The sequence below is a fragment of the Rhea americana genome, unplaced genomic scaffold, assembly GCF_003343005.1.
Source record: "Rhea americana isolate MKP2758 unplaced genomic scaffold, rheAme1 scaffold_289, whole genome shotgun sequence".
Classification (NCBI taxonomy): domain Eukaryota; kingdom Metazoa; phylum Chordata; class Aves; order Rheiformes; family Rheidae; genus Rhea; species Rhea americana.
This window is the reverse complement of record NW_028186411.1, coordinates 350,543-374,951: the sequence shown is the minus strand read 5'-3', so window position 1 is coordinate 374,951 and position 24,409 is coordinate 350,543. Positions and strand designations below refer to the sequence as shown.

General features: G+C 41.5%; 1 protein-coding gene across 1 annotated transcript in view; it reads right to left on the bottom strand.

Annotated features, from left to right (window-relative positions):
- The window catches only part of ATL2 (atlastin GTPase 2), a 51,794-nt gene that overhangs the window by 15,989 nt on the left and 11,396 nt on the right, over positions 1-24,409 (bottom strand). The window contains exons 3-6 of the mRNA XM_085308960.1: positions 24,074-24,229; positions 6,887-7,149; positions 2,126-2,260; positions 746-850 (exon numbers count right to left, since the gene is read on the bottom strand). Coding sequence (XP_085165086.1) covers positions 746-850; positions 2,126-2,260; positions 6,887-7,149; positions 24,074-24,229 — 659 coding nt within the window. The remainder of the gene's footprint in view (positions 1-745; positions 851-2,125; positions 2,261-6,886; positions 7,150-24,073; positions 24,230-24,409) is intronic.

Below are 24,409 nucleotides of genomic sequence, written 5' to 3'. Positions count from 1 at the left end.
CACCACCTCAGACATGGAAACAAGTAGAAAGTTGGTTCACCAGCTTTGTTTGCTTTCAAGCATACCCCAGAGATACAGAAATTTAGAAACCTGGCTTTCTCCAGGGAGCTCATGACTGCTTCAATAGTACCAACACAGCAACATGCTTAAAGATGGATCACTGATCCACAGCTTATCCTAACCACAAGAACCAAAAACCACAGAAGGCAGAAGCAGTGTTCTGTCTACTCCTGCCACTTTGGATGTTGTAGATATTTCGAACAAGTTCACTTGACATTCCAAGGAAAAAAAAAAAAAAAAGAAAAACCACACTCACTTTTGAACATTAAGACACAAACCTAAAAGTTTCGGGCATACTGAAAGACAATTGTCAGAGGTTTAACAGCAGCAGCAGTTGTAGGTTTAGCAGTTCAGTGTAATTTCACCCTTAGCTACATCGCCTAAACTCTTGAGAAGCTTCTGTAACACAGTCATATAGAACTGGTTGGTACTTTTAACATTTGTTAGTGACTCCCCAGTTTAGTCAGCAGTTTAATTCAACTTGACCTTAGATAAGTTTCTCTTTGGAATCAGGTTATCTATATATACTACACTGAAAACAAGACATTAAGTATGAAACCTTAAATAGTAGTTGGAAGAAGATACACAGGTGAACTGTCAAAGCATGGCTAGCAAAATATTCTTTGCTTATTCAGGCTAGAGGGTTTTTACAGCTGCCATCATTTGCCAGCACAGGTATTCTCACCTGGACAGAACTCGTCATGGTGCTCAGAGCAAAAACCGTTGCACAGTCTTTGATAGTGGATTGGCTATCAAAGGCACCTTGGGTATCCATGAGTAGTACAGCAACCTAGAGATTTTTAGAGAGCAGTAATAATTAGCCAAATTGTTACACTTGCAAACTCCAGGTCATTGGGATAAATTCTAATTCAAGCAGGAAAAAAAAAAATCTCTGCCCCATGCCTACTTATAGACTTCAGCCTCAGTCAATAGTCCAGATCAGCTCATTAGAGCCAAGTGTGAGAAAGTTACTAACAAGAGTTTTCAAATAATAATTTTCAAAAGGTACACTATACTGTCTCCTAGAATGAAAAGGAATGAAGTGATCTTCATAATAAAAATTAATCTACTGCTCATCACTGGAATCTACTACAATTCCTTTCTCTTTTGGTTAGGGATGATTGATAAGCAAGAACAAGTGATTTTTTTTCACGGAACACAGCTAGATCCTCACAACTGTTTTGTAGCTACTGAGTTGTTCGGTTAGCTGTGAGATTTGACAAAAAAAACTTCTGTACATCTTTGTAAGCCACTGTCTATTTAAGATCAATGTTCCATTTAATTGGCTATCAGGCATTTCCTTTGCACTTCAGCAACACAAAGATTATGAAGGTTAACTGACCAAGGAGTTAAGGTTCAGGAAAAGTTAAAATAACTGAAAGCATACCAACAATATTCTGGAGTAAAAAAAAAAAAATTACTGACACACCATTAATATTTTGTTTCAGCATAAAGACAAAACATAAAACCAGGCTTTGAACTTAAACTGACTTAAGAGCTAAGAAAAAAAAATACACCAGTTCACATTAAAATAGAGATAATGCTGTTTACTTCCCATCAGGCTGGATGATCAAGTCTCTTCTGTTTATGCAGTACCCTTTAGACTATGTGGAAGAACCACCTTCCATACACTGAAGCTAGGTTTCCAATACATACAGCCATCCACTGAATTTCTCTAGAACACAGCTACAGCCTACTCTCATCATTAAGAAAGTTTTTGTAGGAGAGCTCCTCACCCAAGCCCCTGTCTAAAAGCAGCATTTATAGCCATCATTTCTATGAATAGTTTTACAACATCCACAGGATAACCCACCCATCAGCCTAGAAAAAGTAGTTTTCTGCCAAAATAACACACACTAAGTGGGGATATTGTTGGAGACCAAATCTTACAAGCCATCGGGAAAGCTCATACGTGCACTGATATCAAGTTTCCAAATACATTACACAGCTACTGAATGTAAGGGGAAGCAACTGATATGTGAACTGTCCCCATTCCCATGCCATTAAAGCTAAATTCAGAGGCAAAAAGAATTTCTAAATACACCTACTTAAGCCAAGCACTTACCTTTGTCCCATTTGGTTTGTCAATTACAAACACTTCACTCCAAATTTGAATGCCGGTGGTTTCCCGTTCGCATCCACCTCTCCATGTAAACCCAGTCAATGGCTCTGTATTTCCACCTATCCAGCAAGGAGAAGTCTGCAAAACAAGAAAAACTTTATTAATACCAAGGCAGAGATTTTAAGTGATGGTTTAACAGATTTCCACATTATTCYGTCATTTTCATGAGAAGATACCACCAACACTACACAAAACACAAGAACACAATCCTACTCTGCTCTACTTCAAGTATTACCTATAAAGAGATTGTTTTAATTTATTCCAACTGTTGCCTAACTGAAGAGCACACATGTACATCTTTAAGTCTCAAACACTCAGAGCCAAAATAACTGAGCTCAGTTTTGCCCACCAGTTCCACTTTGCAAGACTTGCACCCTTCCTATCAAAGATGTAGTTTTAAACAGCACATTTTAACTACAGAAGCAGCTAAACCTCTGCAAGGAAAGAAGCCCAGCAACATGACCTTGAACTTCACTTAGTCCCTCTCTTCTCTCTCACAAATAGGTCAACTGCTGAAACMAAACATCTCAAAACCCTGTGCTGGGAGAGGCAGCACAAGATTCCAAAAGTCCATTTCCAGAACTCATAAAACAGGTAAGAGACCTACAATCCCTATTTAAGTCAGTTACAAAACACTTTAAGCGATTAAGATTCAAGAGAAAAGGTCTAGTTGAGTCTGATACACATCAACAAAACCATTTTTGTTAGAAGTTAACCTGCAAGTCGCTGATCTCAGGAAAAGCTGTCAGAGAGCAAAGTACAGTCTACAGTTAACAGTACTAGCTCATGGTACTGAAACAAGGTCCTCCAGGAGGGACAACACAAGGAGCAATAGCTCAAACAAGATTCTAGCCACTCTACAAGCACCAGCTTCAACACAGAAATGCCATTATGAACTGTGGAAGGTAAAGAGCAGGAACAGGCCTTCTGAGGATTTTTCAGTTATGGTAGATTTCTGTTATAATGAAATTGTGGAAGAGAGTGCTGAGCAGATACAGCAGTTTAACTGATGAGGAGCTTTGGGAAAAACCTTTATTTCTAAGTTAGAACACACCACACTGGTAGAGCAGAAGCAGATGTTTTATCTATTTCCCTCTGACTGCCCAGAGAAGACAAGACTGCCAGCCAGGAAAGCATCATCTTTGAAGAGGTCAGAAGGGAGACCTCTCCATTCAGAAGGCTACTGTCACTACTTTGCTAACTCTGCATTGGCAGCTTTCAGAAGAGAACTTAAGACAGATCTCAGTTYACTTCTCAGAGTAGTCTGAGGCACCCAAGAGCTGCACAGAAGAGAAATACTTACTATGAGTAAGTGAAATTGCTTATTTCAAATGAGGGAAGGGAAAAGTAACTGCATACATTTCTCATGGCCAACTGCATTACTTACTGCAGAGCAAATCTATACCAGAAGGGAAAGGTGATCAAGTAGTTCTGCACCAGCAGTCTCTCTCAAATGCTAAGCACATACCATTCAGTTTGCTGCTCAGACTGGACACGGTAAAGGTCAACAAGATGACTAGATGCAGAGTGCAGAAAATGAACACCAGAATCCAAGTCAAGAGAACCACTGCTCTTTACAAGTAGGCCTTTTGTTAGTCATACACACACACCTGAGACTGAACACAGCCTTTCAACCCTTTGAAAACATGGTCAGTGCTGTCTAAGCAACATTCCCCTGAAGCTTTTTATTCCAGAAGTTGTTTACACATCCACGAACCACCCTAGAAATCTGAAGCTCCAGGCCTGCTTTTAGCTTCAGTATGCTCTAGGATATATTTCTGCCATTCTGACTCAGATTTCACCAGTGTACGCCAGTGGTCTGTATCCTGTCACATCTTCAAAGGAAGCTGTATGCTATTCAACAATAACAGTCTATTCACCCATTTGTACAAGAGAAATAACAATACTTTCCCCTTTTGCTCCAGAAATATCATTCTCATTTGTAGGAATTCATACTAAAACTACCCAAATCTTTTGACAGTTACCTCAGTGAGCCCTGGATATAATTGCATTTGATTTTATATACGATTCATGTTACAGAAGACTTTGGTGTCTAAACAGGCACAAGATCAGCCAAAGCTGCTTCACCTTGTGGACGATGCACTTATGTCCATCTCTGACTCTAACCTTTCCCTCAGTTTGAAGAGCTCTTAGATTGTTACTTTTTTCCTTACCACGGAACTTAGTGTTTTCACACTTTGCATCAAGTTGGCTTGAAAGAGGTTCAAGAAATATGAGGAGAGGAAGAAGGCTTTTTTCCTACAGCTGTACCAAGCTGAAATTGCACTACAGTTTTGCACTACTCACCTAATGGATAATTGATCTAAATACATTCCACACTAAGGAGAGGACCAACGCAGCTTTATTTGCTCAGTGCCATTTAACATGTAGCGTACTTTGCAGATTAATGCAAGCTAAGAAGGCTAAGCTCCTGAAAAAAGAAAAAAGCTTACAAATCTAAGTTTACAGCATTACTGCACCCAACTCTTACGGGTTAAACCGCAACAACAATCACAGGATTCTTGCAGCAGTTTGTTGAGCACGCCACTGCCACTATCTTACAGTAGATAGTTCTGTCTCATTTCAAACCAGCAACCATAAAACTAAGCAATATTTGTAACGAGATACCTGCCTCACTAAAGTTAATTATCCTCAGCCATGACAAAATCCTTACATTTGACTTGATTCAGCACAAGTGGGATTTTTAGAATGGCAACTCACATGATCTCTAGCTCTTGGTCTAAGAAAATGGAATCCTGAAGCATCTTAACTTGATGTTTTTCCCTCATGTGCTTTATTATGCAAAACAGAGGACATTCTAAAATTGCTTTATCAATGTACTGATTGAATATTGATGCACTGGTATTCTGTGTATGCTCCAACACTCAGTTCACAGTAAATATAGACTTGTGATTAAGCCTGACTGAAAATAGAGAGATAGAACTTGAGCAGATCCCATCCTGTAGTGATACTAGCATGAAGGTAGAAGAGATCATAGGACTTGATGTAACAGCTGCTCCAGAAAGGAGGCATCTCACTCATCTTCTCCCATCCCCTACACTCCCATGGCCCAGCTTTTAGCACTCTGATGCTTGTCAAACTTTCCTAAGCCAGTTTACATCACTGAGCTGGCAGAAAAACAATCCAGCAAAATGCAGTCCTCTGTTCTATCAGTGAGTTGAATCAGTTCAGGTAAGGCCCTGAGTGTTACAGCTACAGAACACAAAAGCATAGTCAGAGAAAACACCTCTTTTACCAAGAGAACTGTTACACTAGATGGCTGAGCTAGTCTTTATCTTCAGTTTCGTAAATGAAAGAAACAGTATTTTGAAGGACATCTACAGAAAGCTAAAAGTAGTAATTGCATTATGCAGTAAACAGACATTACACAAGACTGAAATACYGTTCCAATCTACTTTGCTGTACAAACTTTTGCCCGAATTCACAATCTGAAAGTTAGAGCATCTGCTCAAAGTTCGCCCCTGCTATTTTTGAAGGAGGTAGGACTGCCTTTATCTGTATCAGAAAGATCCCCCCCCACAAACACTACAGAAGCTTTGTATATAAACAAAAAGGCCATCCACTGAATAGCCATATTAATGAAATGTTTATTTCTCCCTGGGCTAGAAGAGTTAAATAGAAGAGTTAGAAAGTTGGAAGCAGCAGCTTGCTACTCTGTATTCCTCCTACTACATCCTCAGGCTTTTTCTTATAGAACACTTGGCAAACCAGAGAGAGGAATTCAATAGCAGGCATCACTGGGAATAAAAGAAAGGAAATCATCTGCYAACTACCAGCAGCTTCTTTGGGATATTCCTGTATTTCCTGCAACAGCTAGGTTCATTTCAACTTCTCAAGCCAGTTAACATGAAGGCAAAATAGATATAGTCATGGCAAGCTTCTGCCAACTGTGTATTCCAAGTCTGGACAACAATAAGCTAGAAGGAATAAGCTCTGCTCCTTCCAAGCTTCAAGAAGCAAGCAAACAGCAAGCTGTCAACATCTGTGGTGCAAATTAAAAAAAAAAAAAAGCACACAGCACACCACCACTTGTGACAGACAGCTTTATGTTCACAGGAGCCCCTACCCCACCTTACACATAACAGCCAAGAGTTCAGCATATAGTAGATGCAAGAACAAACATCAACCACAAGCTACAAACTAAGAGAAAGAGTTAAYTTCAGATCAGGTGTTCATTTATCATTGACTTAAGGATTTAGAGTTCTTGGACGATGTTCAGAGATACAGTTCAGTCAAATCAACAGAAGACTTTCTCCCTTCTACCATACTTCAGTAAGCCAATTTAGTCCTCTAATAAGTATTTGATAAAACTTTCTGGAAGAGGGGGTAGGTGTTAGAATAYGATTTAAGACGACCTAGTCGAAACAAGATTTTTCCAGGCTGCTACCTATATAAGCCTTCCCCAGGAGCTTAACTGGAGGGGCCTCATWAAAGTTCCTCTCATACCCACTTCCACTGGGACACCAACAAGTTACCTTGATAACTGCAGGAAACTGATATTGAAAACTGTCACTTAAATAYATTTCAGAGGGTAGTAACACACAGTACCTGCCCTCCTATCTCCCCTAATAAGAAAAGTTTGAGCTGCTATGTTTGAGTTCAAGTCAACAAATAAAAAGGTAAATGACTAAAACACGGAACTAAGTTATTTCTTTCCTGCAGGGGGAAGTCTCAGTTACTCACCCTGTTATACATATATCTAAGCATGAAGTCCAGTAGAAAAGATTTTCCTTTGCGAAAAGCTCCTGCTACAGACACAACTACTATGTTAAGATCTTTGATGTGTTCCTGAAGCAAGATTTTTTCCAATGCTTCTTCATCTAGTTCAAAGTTATGGTCATCTTCATGAGCAAGAACAATCTGTATGGGGCGAGGATTATCCAACTCCACCTCGTCGTCCGAGTCTGGCAAGGCATCCTCCTCCTCTTCCTCCTCATAATGCTTACCTGCAAATTGACAAGTTACAATACATTAGTAAGTCAACGCTCAGGACACTGCATTTCTGAAGTGAAGTCTCAAGCTGAGCTCTCATTCCCAGCAGCAGGAGTGATGCAGGTGCCATAGGCCAACTTTGAAAAGTGAACTTTTCATGACACATTTGCAGACGATGAGGTAAACAGCAGATAAACTCCCTGTCCACTTGCATGAGCTTTGGGCATCATGTACATTTCAAAATTTCAGCAGCCTGCAGGTTTTAAGAAATCTGTCACAAAAGAACTGTTTTTCACCAGTTCTCTTTTCCAGGCTTCTCAAGTGTAACTTCTATTGAAAACCAAGGGCCTTTGCTCTCTTCTCATACAGGAAAGATTAATTAGTTTGAAATAAGCTTCAAAGAGGACAAAAGACATTTTTAGAACTCTGCCTTCTTATACCATTGTTTTCTAACTTTTCTTGCTTGTACACATTCACCTAGTATGTAACCCAAGAGTTACATTCATCAGCACAAGAAGTTATATGAACTTCTAATTCCAACACATCATATTACCAGTTTTAATCCTAAAATACAGCACAAGCTTCTTAAAGTGCTTACTCACTGCTTGTAAGAGGGGGAAAAAATCTTAAGTATGTGCAAGGCCTAACACTGAGGGGCAGGGAGAATCAATTTCTGGTTTCATGCACCTGTTATGACACATTTTGAAAGTAACTGTTTCAAAAAAAGTTAAGAGCATAATAGGAACTTATTTTAGACATACTTAAGGAATTAATCCTGAATTGACTCTAGACAAAGTAGCACTTACTATCTAGAAATGGCTTGGTTCAAGTGGCAAACTTAAGTTTTAGCGTTTTGATTCCTGAAGACAACAACATGAAAAGTACACAATCAGCAAGGGACATAGCATAGTACAGGCAGTCTGAAGCAAAGTGTGGTGCAAGCTACCCAAGTAGTTTTAATACATTCTCTGAAATGCTAAGCATTAGAGGTAAGAAAAAAAACTTAAGATACCAACTTCCTATGTGCTCTAAACATAAGAGGAGCACTACACCTGCAGTTTACCTCTTCCCATGCTGATGGATGATTAAAAATTAAGGCAACACAACCTTTCAGACATACAGCACATTAGTACCACTACCTGCTTTCCTGACTTCTAGAATTCAGAAGTTACTGGGTTGAAGCCTAAAAAAGTTTGTGATCTGTCCAGATCAAGTCTCTCCTCTTGGCCAAGTACCACAACATTGACATTTGTTCCACAGAAAAACTCTACCATTGGCCTGATTCCAGTTTACCTATGAAGCATCAAAAAGGTTTTGCATTTTCAGAATTGCCTTCAACTCCAAATTTACATTTTGTCACACTACATCAGAAACCCAGAAGCACAAATCTAACTGGGCTATCTTCCTAACAGTTACATATTTGGGGACATCACGGCATGGACTGTAAGTCAGGTCTGCGTTCTCAAGCACTACTTTTATCAAGACAAGTAAGTAGCCATCTTCAGTGACACTAAGCGCTGCACGCAGGTATCATATAGCCCCCAGGCTTCCTGCAAAAGCAGCCCAAGAACAGTGCTCTCTTGCAAGATGCATTATAGACATGAGAGAATGTACCACGTTTGATTCACCTGTGGCAGAGCCCCTGCCAGTGCTTGTAGGATATGCCAGTCATTTCTGCCAGACTTTGCACCTCAGATCCCATCCTCAGCAAAAGACTTATGAATAGTGCTCCAGTGCAGTTTTGTGGATGTAATGAGACATTTGAGTCAGTTACTATGAAGCTGAAAGACTGGTAACATGACTTTGACCCTGCAGTTCTTTGAGAGGCTGKCTCTTTTGCAGTGAGGCAAGATGCTGTCAGAAGTGGCTAACCAGAGCAGACATTTCCATTTCCAAGCATCAACTGTGCTGCCTCAGCCAGTAGCACTAGATCTTTTTTCCGTTAAAGTGTTGAATCAAGTACAAACTAGCTTAGTGCTTAGTTTGAACAGCAAAYGAATGTAAGTGCTTAAATCCTAAGTAGCAATGCCTGAACTCCATTATCTAAACAGGTTTGCAAAATGGCTCCTAGCATCACCTTGAACTAAGACTAGCTGACAAAGCAGGCCAAATTCAATTGCACTAACAGGCCTGACAACTGCAAGGAGCAACTAGTCTGGGAGTACAAAAGCTTTTGTACTCCCAGACATTAAACTAGTCCTCCTTTTCTGAAACAGTTTACATAACATACTTTGGTTCATACAGTTATCACCCTTTGTAGGCCAAAAGATTTGGAAGAATACCCCTGGCAGGGCATAAAGGTGAGAGAAACCAGTTTTGCCCATCAGAAAGCCTTCAGTTTCACAGCCTAGAAACATAAAGGGAGTAACTCTATTGATAAAAACACTAAGATTAGATAGCTCCAAGGAAAGACTTGTACTGTAGCAAACAGATATACAAAGTATCCACACAGATGCACAAAGTACCCAAGTAACAAGTTTAAGTTGGTTATTTAAAACAGCCTCCAATTCATTTAATTGAGTATTTCACTTTAACTGCAGTAGCTAGCAGTTATGCAAACTGAGGCAGACTAAAACAGTCTGAAGCAACATCTGCAATTTCTCTTCATTCAGTCAGAGCCAGATGTTGACCATCTTTTCCTATCTGGAAGTCAGCAGAACCCTAGCAGGCCTCAAAGTGCTTGCTGCAGCAACATCTTTCTGCCAGTAAGCTGTCATTCAAGGTCTCCTCAAGTCAAGAAGCCTTCTGAACAAAGTAAAGTGATTTTATCATTAGTTATTTCTAAACAAGCAGATTTTCCCTATCACAAATAGATAGTACTATCAAAAACCAGCAGACAATACTTCCCTTAAAAGTTTGCAACATCTTGTTAATAGCTTTCTGCACTTCTGCAGCTCACTTAGCTTGATGCATTGGACTTGGCTTTCAAATTTCTGCTGGTAAGTGAAATCTAATTGAAGAGGACCTGAGAATAAGTCTCTTTTGTTCCCTCTGAGCTTTTTCCTCCAAAAACTTGCCAGCCTAATGTAGGTAGGTTGAGAACTTTCAGCTATATAAGGACTATTATCACCATTAATCAAGCACTTTGAGGGTAGAGAAATAGTGTTGACAGTTGTAAAGGAAAATTGGTCCATCCAGAARAGCTGGTTTTATAACTTCATGCTTGAATGGCACAGAACATCCTTCCCCTCCAGAAATCTTGAACTTWTCACCAGGACAGACATTGCAAAACTTAAGCATGTCAACTGTAGAGCAAATGCTATTGCTTGTTCCAACAGCACAATCATCATATGCTAATTAGAACACCTGCTTAAGGGGCACACAACCAATGTTTTTAGGTCCTTTATACTACCCTCCTGGCTGCTTAACCTATTACTCTAGCCAGTCATCATCTCAGGCAACACTAGAATACTTTGGAAGGCTCTCTAGAAGGCCTTGGTATCACAGGCACAGGGATCACATTCCAAGAAGTGGGTTTTTCTCAGAACATTCTCTCAAAATGATGGTCAGGACAAGCAGCCCGACATTCCAGTCCAGTTTCTTGCTAAAGCAGCAGAAGCATTGCCTTAAATCTCTGAATAGTCCACAGAAGCACACTGACAGCACTAGCCAAGAGTTAGGCCAGGAGTTAGTAAAGTTCAGAAAGTGAAMCACTACTCCTTACACAAATTCTGACTTTGAAGTAGTGAGCTATGACCATGCTGGAGGAGCTGAAAAAACGGAAAAATAGGGAATTTGTTTTAAAACCCAGTCTATAGACCACAAACTGCTCTARGTTCCTGCAATAATCCAGTCCCACCAACTTAAGTATAGTAACAGTGAAGGACTTCAACTGTGGAAGAAGTGGCTTTCACAGAATGACTACCATTGTACTGGAGTGTTTCTAGCCAACTGGACATTGATTTGTAAAGCTCATGGCAGCCTCCCTACACAGGTCTCCATGACACCGCATTCAGTACTGCTGGAGAAGCAACCAAAGGCAAGATTTTGCTGTTTTTTAGTCTCTTAAAACTTTCAGGAAGTCCAGTTCCATCCCAGAAATGGGGTTATGGATGCAGCATATCCATCCCATTACATTCAAAAGTAGACATACCACAGTCGTCAGAGCCATTCCTGAAGGTTACTTGCACTGCCTGAGGTATAGCCAGACAATAACTGCCTCCTGTCAGCCTACTACATACAGACGGGCCAGTAGATCCTCTCACTCACAGGCTGGGTCTTGAGACTGCTGGAAATTCCTCTGAGCACAGAAAACTGGATCTCAGGCTTTCAGTACACAGAAGAGCTCTCATCTGTCAGAAAATACAGCATTGGAACCAGCTATGCCCAGCAGGCCTGGGCTGTAATTTCCTGTTTTCCAGTTGTACACCTGACCTTTGAAGCTTCTGAGCTACAGAACATCAGCCTACAGTCACATACCCTGCTCTGTCTGGAGCAGATGTAGAAAGATCATAAACTCAACTTGCCCCTGAAGCCTGCCATCCATTCAGCCCTATTACTACAGCTGTTTGTCAGCTATTTCTTGCTCCATTTCAGCCTCTTACAGTCTGGATCTTTCAATTAAAGCATTTAAACTAATGCACAATTCTGATTGTGTGTAATCACTTCCTAAACCAGGGCAAAGAGGCCAGAAGATACAAGAGGCATAATACTATTTAGCAAGAAACAGACATACATGAATGGAAGCAAAGGTAGCTGGCTGAGTGAAGATATTACCACATTGCATCTCGTAAGCTAAGCTCTTTAGTCCTGCTGTAGTTTTTGCTGAGTAGAGTACAACTGACCCCCATCAGCTAAGCACACAGAACAAGCAACATTTGTTGAAACGCTAAGCCAGCTTTTGAGAACAGTAGCTCTGTTGTGTAAATATGGAAGATATTTAAACCAAACAAGCTGAACTAAATAACCCACTCCTTAAAATAAGGGGTAAAATGAACAAAAGCCAATTCCTGTTCTCCCTAAGGACATAGCTAGCAGCTGATGACTTATTTGTCCTGTAGTATAAGCACACAGGAGTGAGAATAGTCAGCTCAATTTCCAAGCGATGGAAATAGGGACAACTCGTTTTAAATGCAAGTCAGTCCATCCCCTTAAGCATCAAGAGTACTCAACACATTAAATGGAATAAAGTATCACCACAGCTACCTTTAAAGTTTTAACCCAAATACAGCTCGAGTTAGAATATCATTCACAACCTCTGATCATAAAAAGGAAGTACACACTATAGTTGCTAAACTCAACTGGCTTCAGATACTGTATATATTCCTGGTCAACAAATGGCAAGTGTCAACTAATGATCAACTCTTCTGGACGGTGGGGTGGACACAGACAACTGCACATAAATGTAGAAGATTAAGTCAATTTAAATTCACTTGCTTTTTAGCAGCTTAAGGTCCAGATTATACACAGCTAAAAAAAAAAAGCCACTTTTATCAGCACAGATTACTTCCATCAGCATTCCTTCAATTTGTTGCATCAGCAGTTAAAAAGACTTCCAAGTTCCCTTTTCTAGTCTCTTTCCAAGCTTCTACTTTTGTTAAGTTCAAGCTAGCAGTCTTAACATCTTGTTTATATGTAAACATGCCCTTTGCTAGAACCCCAGTTTAAAACCAAACTTAACATCCCTATATACTTCATCTCGGTGTCCCTGAACTCTTTCCCTTGTGCTCTAGAGACACCTCACATTTCTTTTGCTCATRCAAAATGATTCAAGTCTCCCCTTCATATTGTACAGATGTACAATAGGTTCCCCATACACACTCGGAAGCAAGCTGTGGTTTGCTACACTAACCTTAACTCATCTGGCTTTGAAGTCCTGTTCCACCTCCCCTGTTTAAGGGGCATCACAGCCTGTATCAAAACCTTCAGATAAGGTACCACGAGGAAATCCCAACATTTCAGTGTAATGTATCCTTTCAGAGTTTCACCCAGGAAGCTTTCATTAGAGAGAAAGTAGACAAACTGTTTAAGGGCTTCTTATTTTGGTGTAGCAAACTGAGGAGAGCGTAGGCATGTGTAAATTGAATTCCAGAGGGTAGGAGAAAATAGGTTAACTTTTAAGTCTTATTTGGACAAGGCAGGAAAAAAAAAGGGGGAGAGAGAGAGAGAGAGAGAGAGAGAGAGAGAACCTGGCACATTTCCTGGAAAAGAAAAAGCCACTAGATTTAAGTGACAAAGTTGTCCTCCCCTTTCCCCAGCTGTCCCACTCCACACAAACTGGCATCAAGACTCACATGGAAGTTACAAGGCTGCTGCAGACCTCAATGCATCACTGCTTTCCTAATGCTGACTAGCAAATACTGCCAAGTAGCTCGTTTTAAGGCCAGAAATAATTAAATGTTTTGAATATTTGTGCTATAAATAGGACAGATGAGTTCAGTTCCAAAGACTTGTTTGGATATCCAATAAGACTGATGGTGGATTAGAGAAGGGTGGGAGATGTGTTTAACTCTCTCYGTTCCTTCAGGGCAATGGAATATTAAGGGATAGATCTAGAACTGTTACATAAAATACAAGTAGAAGCAAGAAGTACCTGAAGCTATGATCCTACAAGCAAAGGGGGAAAAAGATGATATTCTGATGACCTAGAAAGCTATGAAGTGTCATAACTAATCAGATAATAGGTCTGTCTACTCTTAAAGTGCTTTAAATTGCTCTTCTGTTGAGTTGTTCATGCATGCATGCGTGAACAGAGAGGTAACACTGCCATARCCACACAAAATACTGTTAAAAGTTGGCATTTTGCATTCTCCAGTTAGGTGGACAGAAAAGCTGCAGGGAGACTTCATTAAAATGAAGTTCTGCATCAAAAAAGTTAACCTCCGAATTCAGCTATTTTCAGGAAGCACATATAGGTAGAAAAAAATACTAATAATCACAGATTAAGACAGCAGGAACAGAAACCCTGACACACACAAAGACTGCTTTTCTGAAAGTACGYCATGAACCTAGCAAAAAAACGTTTCTCCATAGCTACAAGGAAAAACTTGGAGGGTAGGGATAGTAACAAAGCATGCTTCTCATCCTTCTTCCACTCTGCCTAGAAAACATAGCTATTATTAGCACACTGAAGGACCTAACAGGATCTCTACCCACAGTAGATTTAGCAGTACTTTCCAGTTCCCTCAAAAAATGCTGCTTTAGAATACTAAGATTATGTAGACTAAGGTAAGTGAGAGCACTAGCAGCAAAAAGCCTTTCTCCCCTTTAATACCCATCCCCCAAGCTCTTGAGGTTGGGAATCAAGAGTATTCCAGATCTGACAGTGCCCTAGTTCACTGTGGGCTCCAGAAATGCTAAGTGAAAGCTCTCTGCAGACTCTTCAGGCTAACCAAATCTTTGTAGTCYGTGGTAGCTTTAAACTAGGCAGCCTTCTGCTTGCATTTCAGAGTATCATTTTAAGGCTGCTGTTTGTCTGAGTTCAACTCTTATTTGGYTAACTAGATTCAGTCAGTATTTCCTAAATAGTTTAGGCCCTAACTATATTTTATATACATTGTATGTAGTTCTCACATGTCAGCTGCTCTCTTTCTAATCAGCTATTACCTCAGATCAAGATTTCAAGTGAGAAGGCAGATAAGAATAAGCGGAAAGATGCCAACTGCAGTTAACCCATGTTTGGGAGGAGTGGCTGACACACTGAGGGCTGTGCTGCCATTCAGAGAGACCTGGACAGCTGAGTGGAGAGGAACCTCATGAGGTTCAATAAGGGCAACTGCAGRGTCCTGCACCTAGGGAGAAATAACCCTAGGCACCAGGACAAGCTGGGGGCTGACCTGCTGGAGAGCAGCTCTGCAGAGAAAGACCTGGGAGTGCTGGTGGATGACAGGTTGACCATGAGCCAGCAATGTGCCCTTGTGGCCAGGAAGGCCAATGGTCTCCTCGGGTGCTATGGGAAGAGTGTTGCCAGCAAGTCGAGGGAGGTGATCCTGCGCCTCTACTCAGCCCTGGGGAGGCCTCATCTCGAGTACTGTGTCCAGTTGTGGRCTCCCCAGGACATGAGACAGGGAGCTACTGCACAGAGTCCAGCATARGGCTACAAAGGTCATCAGAGGGCTGGAGCACCTGCCCTCTGAGGAACRGCTGCGAGAGCTGGGCCTCTTCAGCCTGGGGAAGAGAAGACTGAGGGGGGATCTGATCAGTGTGTACAAGTACCTGAAGGGAGGGTGTCAAGGGGACGGGGACAAACTGTTTTCAGTTGTTCCATGTGTCAGGACAAGAGGCAATGGGCAGAAATTGAAGCACAGGAAGTTCTGCCTGAGGGTGAGGGGGAATTTCTTCACTGTGAGAGGGACAAAGCCCTGGAACAGGTTGCCCAGAGAGGTTGTGGAGTCTCCTTCTCTGGAGATATTCAAGGCCCACCTGGATGCAACCCTGTCTGACATGCTCTAGGTGACCCTGCTTGAGCAGGGAGGTTGGACTAGATGATCTCCAGAGGTCCCTTCCAACTTTACTGATTCTATAGTTTGACTTTTAGATCAACACCCAGAAAACTTTCAGTCACTCAGCTGTACCTGTACCACAGCCACAAAGAAGCTCAGCAGCAAGTGASGCAAGTGCTCCCTGCTCTCTGTGCAGGAGGTATGCTAGAGAGCCAGTTTTCATTTTCATCTCCAAGGTTAACAAGCTGTCAGTCAGGAACACCAACAGGTTTTAGGAAACAGAGCAAGTCTAAGAGGCTTCCCCCCCCCCCCGGGGGGGAGTGTCCAGACCATACTTACAGTGACCTGCAGCCTCTAAGAGAAAGTGATTGTTTAGACCAACCACCACCTTACATCTAGCTTCCTTTCTCCCTTTAAAGGCCTGTTGCTAAGAGAACCTCCCATCCAACCTTTCCAACACTGAAGTTTATAGTTTTCTTTTATTAGAAGTTCTAGATTGAATGAAGAGCAGTACAAGGAGAGACTGGGTTTAAAGAACAGCTTTCTCTAGTTTGTGCATGTAGCAAAATCGATACCATTCCTGCCTTCGGACATCCTCATGGGGTATTTAAATTCCTGCTCCTTCTTCCTAAGGAGAGGGAAACTATTATTAACCTGGTAGTATCACTAGCACGCACAGCCTGGCTGAAAGAAAAGTGCAACCGGGGGAATAAAGTGTGCAAACAAGGTTAGTGCTTAGTGGAAGAGAGCCCAAATCAAGAACTGGAAACAGCAAAGAAAAAAAAAAACACACACCAATGATGATTTAGGAAYAATTAAAAAATAAGAACAAACATTTTACATGCATTCTCTTTACCTCCACTTCCTATCTCACACTGGGGCAAGAGATCTTCATATAACTAACATGTTTAAGTATAATCAATACAACACCTAACCACGTCTATATACTTCAAAGCCCCACATCTGTTCTTCATAATTTTCAGCTCTTCACCAGGTATCAGTGGCATTGTTTCACAGAAAACCTCCTCTACAGCAAAAGCTCAAAGCACACTTCTGCCAATAGGATAACATAAGTAACCACCTCCTGCTGCCCGGTCCCCTCMCCCACTGCATCTTCAAATCTGCTTTAATAGTACAGCTGAGTCTAGCCACTCATTCAGATAATGGCTCTCCCTTGCCTTCGCTCATCTCCAGCACCATGCAGTCCCATACTGCCTTTCCTGCTACTTTTGCCACTCACTCGATGCTGTGGAGAGTCAAATCAACGAAGCCAGCAGAACAAACTGTATCACCACCCCAAGAGTCCAATGAGCAGTGAAACTACGCAGCTTTGGCATCTGTGGGGCACCAGGTCAGTTCAGTTGTACATCAAACAGTACAGAACTGTTGCCCTCTGTGTTGGCACAGCTGTCCAAGGGCCATACAGGAATTTATCTGGAGTAAACATAAGTTGCTGTGCAACTGTGTAGCTTCTGAAACAGCTGTACCAGCACAAGTGAGGGGGAGGCACAAGCTGCTCAACTCAGCACCGGTGCCAAAAAAAGTCTGGCCGAAAACAACCTAGTCGCAAACTGCAAAATCTCTCCAGACACTCTGCATGCTCAAGTACAGCTAAGAAGTGTGTTCATGTGGTCACTGACTGAGTGATATGTGATAACACTGCAAAGAGGGGTAGACAACTGGGCTGTAACTGGATCAGACTGTGTTCTGCCAAGGATTTGTCCAGATTTGAAAGAGTTCAAATTTAGGTTGGATTAGCCAACACATTTGTTAACTTCAGCTAAAGACAAGGTTGCTTTCCTTCCTTCATGCATGCAGGCTAACACCACTTTATCAACAAGATAGGCTAGGATGCGTAGTTGGTGGGAGGGCCTTGGGGTTGGTTTACTCCTTCCTGCACTAGACTGCTCCCTTGAACACTACCCTACTGAAGGTACTGTACCTGCTAATAGTTGTTTCTACATAGGTCTTAATTGCAAAGAGTCATAAGAACAGGAGCATGTTGGTTTTAAGTGCTTTCCTGAGACAGCAAATGCTATCACCACCTATAACCTAATATAGCCTAGCACCAAGTGTAGCTTTTGGGAGGTGGGGGTAGGCCACAGAGTAATCCTAGAGGTAGGGCAAGCCACATTCTCTTGAAAGGGACAAACAAATTGGAGCAGATTATTTTTTCCTCTTTACTTCAAGTTTTCAGTTTGAGTATCATAGAATGGTTGAGGTTGGAAGGGACCTCTGGAGATCATCTAGTCCAACCTCCCTGCTCAAGCAGGGTCACCTAGAGCATGGTAGACAGGGTTGCATCCAGGCAGGCCTTGAAGATCTCCGGAGAAGGAGACTCCGCAATCTCTGGGCAACCTGTTCCAGGGCCCTGTCACTCTCACAAAGAAGCTTTTTTCTTATATTCAGGCAGAATTTCCTGTGTTTCAGTTTGTGCCCATTGTTTCTTGTCCAGTTGCTGGGCACCACTGATAAGAGCCCAGCCCAATCCCCTTGATACCCTCCCTTAAAGCATTTGGGGACATTGATAAGATCCCCCCTCAGTCTTCTCTTCCCCAGGCTAAATGGGCCCAGCTCTYGCAGCTGTCCCTCATAGGGCAGATGCTGCAGTCCTCTGACCATCTTTGTAGACCTACGCTGGACTCTCTCCAGTAGCTCCACATCTCTTGACATGACTAGATACATCTAGTCAGTCTAACTGCTTTTCTGTAGGACAGCACACAAGATGCAGAGGCCACAAGTGGTTTAACACGCAACTTTGACTTAGGCAGTGAAGTAAGAAAATACTCAACTGTCCAGAGATACCTATGTTTAACACCCAAACACTTTAGTTTGTGCAGATATTTATTGTCCTCGTTTTGTGGAGCCAACAGATCTTTCTGTTCCCTCAATATGCAGAGGGAAAGACTAGGGAAATGAACCAAAACCAGGAGAGCAGTATGCCACTTTTTAAAGCTCACAGTTTAACTAATTAGTTCTAACGCAGTACAGAAATGAGAAAGCAGCAACAGTTCAGACTACAGACCAGTTTGGTTTGATACGCCTGGAATTGAAAGTTCTTAAATTGAATGGTATTCTTGCAGCGTCTCAGTCAGACAAGCCAACTGGTAGCCTTTTCATATGTACCAGACTGCATTTTTAATGAGCTCTCAGAAGAAGCAGGGCTCCTACTAGCCCCTGAAGGTTCCACAATTATGTATTCACATCTGTATCCAAGTGCTCATAATGGACACTGGTCATTTTTATTGATTTTATTTCTTAAGTAGAAGTTGTGTATCTTAATGCTACAACTACTATTAATTTCGAAAGATTCTGTTTAAATCTTGAAAAGCATAACAATAAGTTTTCAGTAGCTATTTCTACAGTACTATTAGGTCTAGAAAATATCCTAAACTTGGCCCCCCTGCCCGGCCAGCACAAGCATTAGTTACTGCAGTTAACTACACAACTTCTGTACTAAAGAGCCTGAAGAGGTCTGATATCCTAGCATTTGAAAACATTTCCTTTTAAGTAGTTTGTACTACATTCCATCCCTCACCCCCGTGACAAGCTTAAGACTATGCTGTTTGGAAGACAAGTGATAACAGCCTTTAGGGCAGCTTTAAGGCCATGCTGAGAAACACATGACTATCACTGACCAGAACAATTCTTCAGTATTTAGTTCAGAATTACACAAAATTTAACACACTTCTCTTGAAAGGAAGACAATTTCTTATTTTAGAAAGTCATTTAGTTATGTCAAGAACTTTAACGTGATTTTTCTATAGCAGACATTTTCACTACTACTCTATATGCAAGCAGTAATGAAGCTACTGCTTCCACACCTRACAGTTCAAGTCAGTGCTGAGGACTTGATATCATGCAGAGGATTGACAGATGGTACCCTTCAATTCCCAATTACTTAATATTCCTGGACCACACCACATCAACTCTGTGGAAGGAACAGCCACAAGCAAAAGCCAGAGAAGAACCTCTCACATCTACCTGAGGAGCCAAAAATGCAAGAGGGGTGGGAGTTAGGGAAGGAGAGAAAATAAATAGCTTGCAAATTCACAGGCAGTATCACAGGACTGGGATTGTTTAACAATCTAAGGATTGTTAAAATAACTGTACTTACTCTTCCACTCAGTAGTACAATCCTATTCAAGATAAGAGGTGAGAACAACTTTTCCAAGCATGTACAAGAAGTAGTCCTTGCATGTCAGTGTAAGCAGCTGACACTTTCTTCAACGGGCTTCTATAGTTTTCAGTCTAAGTGAAAACTAAGTCTTGTTGTCCTGGAATTGTTATACAATGCATCAAAAGGTACTTCAGATATTTTACCAAGACCAGTAAGAACTTGTAAATCCAACATGATTCAATCTAAGGTGACAAGGAAAAAAACAATTTAAATTATGATTTGACAACAGCTACAGATCAGGACCCAATTCTTATCTCACTAAGCAACAACTGCATAGAAGCAGTCTCAGTTTTGCCCCTCATCAGTATTAATTTACTAGAATTTGTATTCTAAAACCTGTCTGTAATCTGTATAACATTTCATTAGTTCAGATCTTCAGCTCTGCTAASTTCCAGGTTTTAGCTTCTATTTCAGTCTTGAGAGAAACCTGCCAAGACTTGCAATAACATACAAGCCACACCTTGCCATGCAGAAATTGCTGGCATGCAGATCTGTAATTAGAGTTAACCATTTATTTATTTTCTGCATTGAAACTAGAGCTAGGAATACACATACAGCAAGAAAAATAACGGATAAGAATAAAGGGGATGAGGCACCTCCCCTCCCAACAAAAGTGTATCAGAATACCCCTTGAAGTACAAAAGCTGTAAATATAGGCCCAGTAACTGACCTATAAGCCAAGTCCCTCCTCAAAGGCACCTTGTGCAGTCTTACAGCTAGGGCCATTCTTACCTATTCTTCCAGGACATTGAGAAGCAGGGCAAAATACTAGTAAGTTTGTCTTTTTAAAATCAGTTCTGCAGAAGCCTAAATGCACTTCGCAGCCGTATATTTTCTATTAGCCCTGATCATGAGTTCATCAGGCAAATTACTGTTATTAAACAAGAATTCTGCTCAGCTAGCTTTTGTCAGACTACCACAGATGCTACATTGCTCAGTAACACCATCTTCGGCATCAAATATTCTGCTCTACATTTTTCCATCCCTAAATGGGAGCCAGTACTAACCAATGTAATAGCAGTATAGCTATTTTCCTGTGTAGTTAATGGGGAAGGGATAAGAGACATTTAGCTTCACATTAAGTGCTAAGACCTACTGCTCTCATACTAGCATGAGATATGAATTAATCTTGCTACCTCACCTCCTGCAGGAGTTGTCAGTGGTTGACTCTAGGCAGACCAAATAGATAGTTTTAGCATATAAACACATAAACCACCTGCTATGGAGATAATTCACAAAGTGTATGTGCTTTCCCAATAGCAAATGCTAAGGAAGAGGAAGAAGTTCCTTTCTTTGCTGCAGAGTAAGAATTCCAGTTAGACACCAATAGGTAGTTACTTCCTGAGTATTAATTCATACTCTAGATTATTTCACAGTAGCTTGTTTGTACAGCTACAGCAGATAATGGGCATAGGCTACCTTTAAGTCCTAAGAGATGAATCCAATCAAATAAGAATTTAGAGTGGGAGAAGGAAAGAAAGAACCTCTTCAAGTTCCCCAAATCTTGTTTCAGGTTATCTACTTGGGCAGCAAAACAATTTTTGAAGTCGAAATCCCCCCTCACGTTTTTTAAATTTTATAATTAATGTATTTTAAGATGCTTGTTTAACAAGCAGAATTGTATTTTCCTGGAAATGAACACTAGGAAAAGTGTATTAGTCTCCTACAGAAATAAGTGTAAGTCAGCAGTCAAACAAGTTAGCTATCAATGTCCTTGGACCATTAGTACCTATTACGTATTGATTTGTTGCTGGAAGAGACTCAGTTATAACCCTTATCCCCATTAAAGTTATTCATTTCAGATTAATCATTTCTTCACAGCTAACTGAAATAGCAGCCGGCCTTAGCAATGTTTACACATGTATTTCAAAACTTACTCTTGGAAGAGATCCGTTTGCTCTAGTGTTTCAGATACAAATCCCAATCCCACAAGTATATTCACATAAACCAATTCCCTACACAACACCATGACCTCCAAGTCAGCTCCAGGATGGGTCAATACTCTAAATGTCAAGAGTAACTTCCAGAAAACAAGGAAAGTTACTCCCACCTTTCCTCCTAGATAGCTCAGTATTAAAGTTGCTAAAAGTGTTTTGGTAAAAGAACTCCATTCTCCAACAAGTATAAATAAAGCCTTAAGACAATGTATACAGATACTTACGAAAATTTCTGGTTGCTTATAAATGATAAATATAGCAAGCCTGTCTATACAGAAACAAAAACATTTAGCTTCATGTTTTGTTCAGCTTAGAGATTAACCTTAAAATACTTTAGTGATCTGTAGGGTAAGTTTGAGAGGTTAACACAGGATTTGGAGACAAGTTGGAAAAACTGCACTCAAACTGGCAGCTTATAGATCACATTCTAGGCATAAAATGCAGCAACAGAAAAAAACAAGTCACACAATTCTGTCTAATTCTAAAAGTTTAGATCTCCCCATTTGAAGGCTAACACGCTAGAATGTCAAGAAGCCATCCTCAGGAATGGGCCTGTTCGCCACTGCAGTGTAGTGGCATGAGCTGCTTCAAACTTCATCCTGTATAAGAGAGTCAGGTTTAAGTGAATTTTGGCAGTTTTCCTTACGAATGTGCTACATCTCCTTGAAGCAGTTAAACTTTCACAGACTGTGCTAGGATGTACAACAATCTATTAGTGACAGGCACAAAGTTAAAGCGAGTTTTATCTTAGTCCTGAAGAGGCATCTGTGATCCAACTTCAGCTGAAGGCTAATGTATCACCATGGTTCATAAACTAAATTCTATGTTCTTGCTTTTGTTATCTACAATTCAGCTTACTTCTTACATCAGGTTTTACAGTTGAGCAAAATCTAAAGTCAGAGGTTGAGACTGCTATTACAAGATAAGTGTTCTTCTAATACAATGGAGAGAAAAAAAAAACATCCCCTCCCTTCCTTTCCATCACACACCACCTTTTATATGCAGTCCAGCCAGCTTAAGTTAGTGCATCTATTTTTATTAGGACAAGAAGAGAACACAATCACTCCTTATGCTGTCTTGCTCCAGTCACTGATGCTTCATTAGTCTAGTCAGGAAGCAAACCGTGATCAGCAATATTTAACCAAAACATAGGGACTACAGTTGGTGTGAGATACCTGAGAAGTAAAAGCACTCCTGCAAGATTTGGCTTAAGTATTCAAATCCATCTGACATCAATGAGAGCTGCCTGGCCTCCTAAATTAGGAGGATCTGCCATGTTTAAGAGAAGTGTGTTTATGATGGCTGTAGCACAGAACAGTTTGAATTCAACCATTTGCTATGAAAAGGAACTCATCCTTCCTCAAACCCACACCCTGCATTCAAAAGATTTCAAGCTTGAAACAGCACAGAACTATTACAGAATAACTCTTTGAGGAGGAATTGTAACATCATTAATGACTCTACTATGAACTAGACCCTAAGAGTTATTAAGCAATAGCTAATAGTAGTACTGGAGCAATTACAGGCCTCTCCTATTACACTCCTTTCCTTACAACTATTCCAATTTCCTACTATGGCTTTATTTCATTGCATAAAAAGCCCTTCTGTAGACACGTACAGATCTTTCACACCTGTACATGCAGACCCTGTCAGTTAGGTTGATCTAAGACTAAAAGAGGTGATCAACTTGGTAGTGGCACATACTTGTCTTCATCACTAACRATGACACAGCTACCTTAAAGATGGTTTATTACAAGTGTGCTCATGCTTTTCTAACTCTCATGAAGTTATGCCATAGTCTAATGCTTTGAGATTAAACTAAGCACTACTGGAAAGAACTGTACGAGAGAATTCAGTAGTACTAGAAAAATACCCAATAGCCAAAGAGTATCAAATTCTTGATAGTTGATGTTTGGACTATTTTAAGTTATTAAAAACCAAACATATTCAGGTATTTCCATAGTTTGAATAGTTACTGTCCTTTCCTGCCTTTAAAGGAGTCACAGGAGTAGCCATTCTGCACCTGCCAGTTTACAGTGCTGTTAAACTTCTAGTCTCCAGCCAGCTTGCAAATGAAGCAATCCAAACCAGTACTGACATATGGCATCTTGCAGCTTTTGTTTAATCCAGAAGCAGAACGATTGAAGGGGGCATAGTTCAATTAACAAGAGTCATACAACAACGTTAAAGTGCAGCACTCAGCTTTGTAAGTCAGTACTCTCCTTGCAAGTCAGTTTCCCTCAAACACAYGCTGTGGCAGATCCAGGGGCATGAGTTCTCCAGTTTTAAGTCACTCCGGGGTAATAACTGCATTAAAAAAAATAATACTGCCCAGACTCCAGCCCATCTGAGGCTAAGCACCAAGACAGAGATATGTCCCTTCCTTGCCAGAGGATATGTAACGCGCAAGAGAAGCGCTGCCCGTGCGGCTGCAGCTCACCAGGTCCATGCGGGGGACGGGCCAAGACGGCACAGCCAGCTCCCTTCCCAAGTTGCCTGGCGGTGCTGCCTTCAGGGCCGGCCGCCGGGCACAAGCGCCCCCCGGGCTGCCTGGCGCCTGCCCCCGGCAGCAGGCCGGCCCCAGCCGCAGCCCCGGCTCCTCACGTGATGTACACACCGGCAGGCGGCCACGCCGCAGCGGCGAATAAGGTCACCGGCCGCCAGCCCGCACCCGGAGCCCCCCTCGCCGCCGCTCGGCGGCGGGGCCGCGGCAGGGCGGAGGGAATCCCGCCCGAGAGGCGGCGGCGGCACTAACCGCCGGCCCCGCGGCGGGGGC